This window comes from Scomber scombrus, chromosome 17 (genome assembly GCF_963691925.1).
Source record: "Scomber scombrus chromosome 17, fScoSco1.1, whole genome shotgun sequence".
NCBI lineage: Eukaryota > Metazoa > Chordata > Actinopteri > Scombriformes > Scombridae > Scomber > Scomber scombrus.
Genome location: NC_084986.1, coordinates 27,660,025 through 27,664,211, shown reverse-complemented (window position 1 = coordinate 27,664,211; position 4,187 = coordinate 27,660,025). Strand labels below are relative to the sequence as shown.

Below are 4,187 nucleotides of genomic sequence, written 5' to 3'. Positions count from 1 at the left end.
GCACACAAAGTAAACAAAGAAATGACCAACTGACAGTATGGTGGTGATGGATGAAACATCATCAATAAAATGTAATGGGGGTCTGATTCTAGTGTGTGGGTACCTTCATGATTCTAGTGTGTGGGTACCTTCATGATTCTAGTGTGTGGGTACCTTCATGATTCTAGTGTGTGGGTACCTTCATGATTCTAGTGTGTGGGTACCTTCATGATTCTAGTGTGTGGGTACCTTCATGTTTTATAGTGTGTGGGTACCTTCATGATTCTAGTGTGTGGGTACCTTCATGATTCTAGTGTGTCGGTACCTTCATGATTCTAGTGTGTGGGTACCTTCATGTTTTATAGTGTGTGGGTACCTTCATGTTTTATAGTGTGTGGGTACCTTCATGATTCTAGTGTGTGGGTACCTTCATGATTCTAGTGTGTGGGTACCTTCATGTTTTATAGTGTGTGGGTACCTTCATGATTCTAGTGTGTGGGTACCTTCATGATTCTAGTGTTTGGGTACCTTCATGTTTTATAGTGTGTGGGTACCTTCATGATTCTAGTGTTTGGGTACCTTCATGTTTTATAGTGTGTGGGTACCTTCATGATTCTAGTGTGTGGGTACCTTCATGTTTTATAGTGTGTGGGTACCTTCATGATTCTAGTGTGTGGGTACCTTCATGTTTTATAGTGTGTGGGTACCTTCATGATTCTAGTGTGTGGGTACCTTCATGTTTTATAGTGTGTGGGTACCTTCATGTTTCATTTGAACAAGTTAAAATCAAACACAGGATCTTCTCAATGCATTCACGACATCCTGTATGAAAATACTATGATTGGAACAATAATGTGTGTCTGATATGTGTTTCCACAAAAAAGTAAATTACCATGTTAAAAATCACTAAAATGACACCTACCCGTTCTCACTCATTAAAAATACCAGAATCTATGAATATATAAATATATTTCAGCTGGAAGTTTATTGTTGGACACAGTATGTCTCCTCCTTTACTGTAAAGTCCCTTCATACTGTTTGTGCACTGCAGGCTTCAAGTTTCCACATCACACTTGTATAAGTTGAATACTGGACCAGGACTGACATCACTAGTTGTCACTAGTTGTCCCTTAAAATGTTCAATGAGCACATAAAAACGTTCTCTTCAGCGGATGAAAAATGAAAAAAAACCTTCCAGTGTCAAACTCTGCACATACATCATTCTGCACTGCTGAGCTTAAACATCCAGCTGCAGGAAAAAGAAGAACAACATACATTTGAGTGGAGCGGGACTTTAAATAATGTGATACTTGGAAATGTTATATGTCCCTCATAAAAGGACATATAACATTGTTTCAATGTGTCTTAAAACAACAGTCAGGTGTCCATATGAACAGTAAAGAGGTTTCCCTCTCTGTAATCATTCCTCCTGTTCATACTGACTATTAAAACATCTCCTTCAAATGTGCTTTCAATGGAAGTGATGGAGGACTAAATCCACAGTGTGTCCACACAGTCATTATAAAGTAGATGATCAGCTTCTATTGAGCTTCATCAGTGTGAGTTAGTCATATCAAGTGATATCTGACACATTTACAGTCTTTTTAGCATCACATTCCCTCTTAGTGTTTCCCTGTTGAGCTGTGGTGGAAATATAGTAACAAAAAGACTTTGGTACTAAAAACACTGTAACGTTGAAACATAGAAGATGAAGATTTGACTCATTTGGACGACTGAAGCTTCATATTAGCTTCACATCAACTTTTAAATACATGTTTACACAGAAGGAGGACTGTGGATTTAGTAAGAAAAACCTGTTACAGTGCTCATTTATGCACCTGAATGTTGTTTTAAAGTAGGACTTACTATTGCAGTGGCATCTAGTGGTAAGGTTGCAGACAGCAACTAACAGAATACCCCTCCTTTCCCCGTCCCCTTCCAAGTGTATAGGAGAACCTAGGGTGGCTGAGAAACACGAAAAAATGTGAAAGCCCCTCTCTAGAGCCAGGGGTTTGTCCATTCTAGGCTATTGTAGAAATATGGTGCTGCAACATGGTTGGCTCTGTGGGAGAGGACAAAAACACAAAAAATCTTATTTTCAGCTGATTATACACTGATTAGAACACACTTACAACTAATATTCCATTTCTGCCAAGTCTGTTCCACTAGATGCCACTAAATCATATGCACTGCACCTTTGAGACAGACTTACACCATCCTTTATGATATCTTTATTGGTATTTTGTCAGCTTTGTGCTTTATTTTCTTGCTTGTGTTGTGCTTCTTCAACCACTGTGGTATTGTTGTGTTCTGCTGTTTTGTAATAAATACTGTACTGTATTGATTTTTTTGTCTTTAAGGAACAATTCTATCCAAACAGACGTGCTTCATAAATGTCTCTCTGTGATTGTACAGCAGCATTATGGTTGTCATGGTGTCACCTGCTGGACACATGCCGCCCACCCTGCCGGACACATGCCACCCCTCCAGGTCTCTGAAGCGGGGGTTCAGGGTTCAACACACGTGTATGGCTCTTGTGGGGGTCGCGATTGGCTGAGGCGCATCCGTAGCTCCCGCCCCTCCCTGCCTACGTCATCGCGGCTGTGTCTGTGGGGCTCTGCAGCGCTGACCGAGAGCCGCCGCACTGCACACTGAACAATCCTGGACGGGGCGAGGCGGAGAGCTCAGTGTGGCCCTCATCCATCATCGCTATGGGAATTACCACAGCGTTCTTTCTGAACCAAGCCCTCATCCCGTACTATCTGAAACCGGTCCACCTGGAGACACAGACTATAAAACACTGCAGTTGAGACTGTCGCTGCACCATAGAGCTCGGCTCAGCTCGTCTCCTCCAGCAAAGCAGAGGAGGATGATGAGGATGAGACACATCTAGAGATGAGAAGTGTCTCCTCTTGCTGACAACTTGGACAAGGACGTTCTCTCGACCCTCATCTAAGTCTGTGTTTTTCTAGATCGGGACGATGCCCATCATGTGTGTGTCCGCAGTGGTGAGTACATTACACTTCATTCACCTCCGCCTGTGCTTGTTTTTATTCTTTATTCTAAGGACTCCTTCAGCAGGTTCTCCATTTAAAGGAGCAGTACCTGTTTTTTTTAAAAAAGCTCCACCAATTCTCCCCAGACTAAACTTTCACATCAACTATTCCACAAATTATTCCAAATCTGACTTCAATAAAAAGAAATTCTTTATAAAAATGAACATCTCATCAGTGTGCTATTTGTTCCTCGGTGTGTGAACAACACTAAAGAGTATCCAGTGGAAGGATGGAGAAAGAAAGGACACTCAGCAGTCTATTGTTTACCTCGTTGCACTTGTGTCCACCAAACAACTGGGAATGTCAGTTGAGTCTTATCTGTTGACTGTCTGTCACAACAAAGACAACAGCTGATTCAACACATTTTTGGGGAAAACAAAAGCAAGTAAACAAAGGGAAAAACACTAATGAATAAAAACTTTGATTTTGCAAAAAAACAACAGATGAAATTGTCCACTAAATGCAGCTGTTAATGTGTCTATTCTACTCAAACATTATTATTGTGATCATGATGTCAGGCTGGTGTACGTTTATTATTACAGTTATGTGTTGAATAGAGTTGGACCAGTAGCTGTTAGACCTGAAGGTTTCATCAGCCTCTCTGTGAGTCACATTACGCTTCAACACAAAGACTTTGCCTTTGTCTCCTCACAAAGCAGGAAGCCCGTCTGTTTGTTGGCTTGATCGGGATCAGAGCTGGAATTCATGGTTTGGAATGTTTTAGGCTTGAGACACAATACTGGTCAAAATTGGACTGATTTTATTTATTTCTTTTTTGGTCTTTTCAAATGGAGAGATGTATGTCAACTGATTGTCAAACTGTTGCTGTTCTATGGGTTTGATTACAATAGGGCAGCAATTAATTATTCATTTAATTAGGCTATTGGTTCATTTTGTCTATAAAATGTCAGTAAATAGATTCAATTATAAATAATAATAAATGAATAAAGTTTGGTTTTGTCCCACCAACAGTCCAAACCTCCATAGATATTCACTTTATTATCTTCAATGACAAAGAAAAACTCTTAATCGTCACATTCGAGTAGCTAAAATCAGCAAATGTTTGGATTTTTGCTTAAAACTGGCCTAAGTGAATTCAAGTTTTAGGAAGTGTGGTCCCCCTGGATTATCCTATAGAGTTCTACTATCTGA

General features: G+C 40.3%; 1 protein-coding gene across 1 annotated transcript in view; it reads left to right on the top strand.

Moving 5' to 3' along the window:
• Positions 1–2,636: 2,636 nt before the first annotated feature.
• tnfrsf21 (tumor necrosis factor receptor superfamily, member 21) overlaps positions 2,637–4,187 on the top strand; it is a 52,817-nt gene continuing 51,266 nt past the window's right edge. The window contains exon 1 of the mRNA XM_062437245.1: positions 2,637–2,987. Within this exon, the coding sequence (XP_062293229.1) occupies positions 2,961–2,987 (27 nt within the window). The 5' untranslated portion in view covers positions 2,637–2,960. The remainder of the gene's footprint in view (positions 2,988–4,187) is intronic.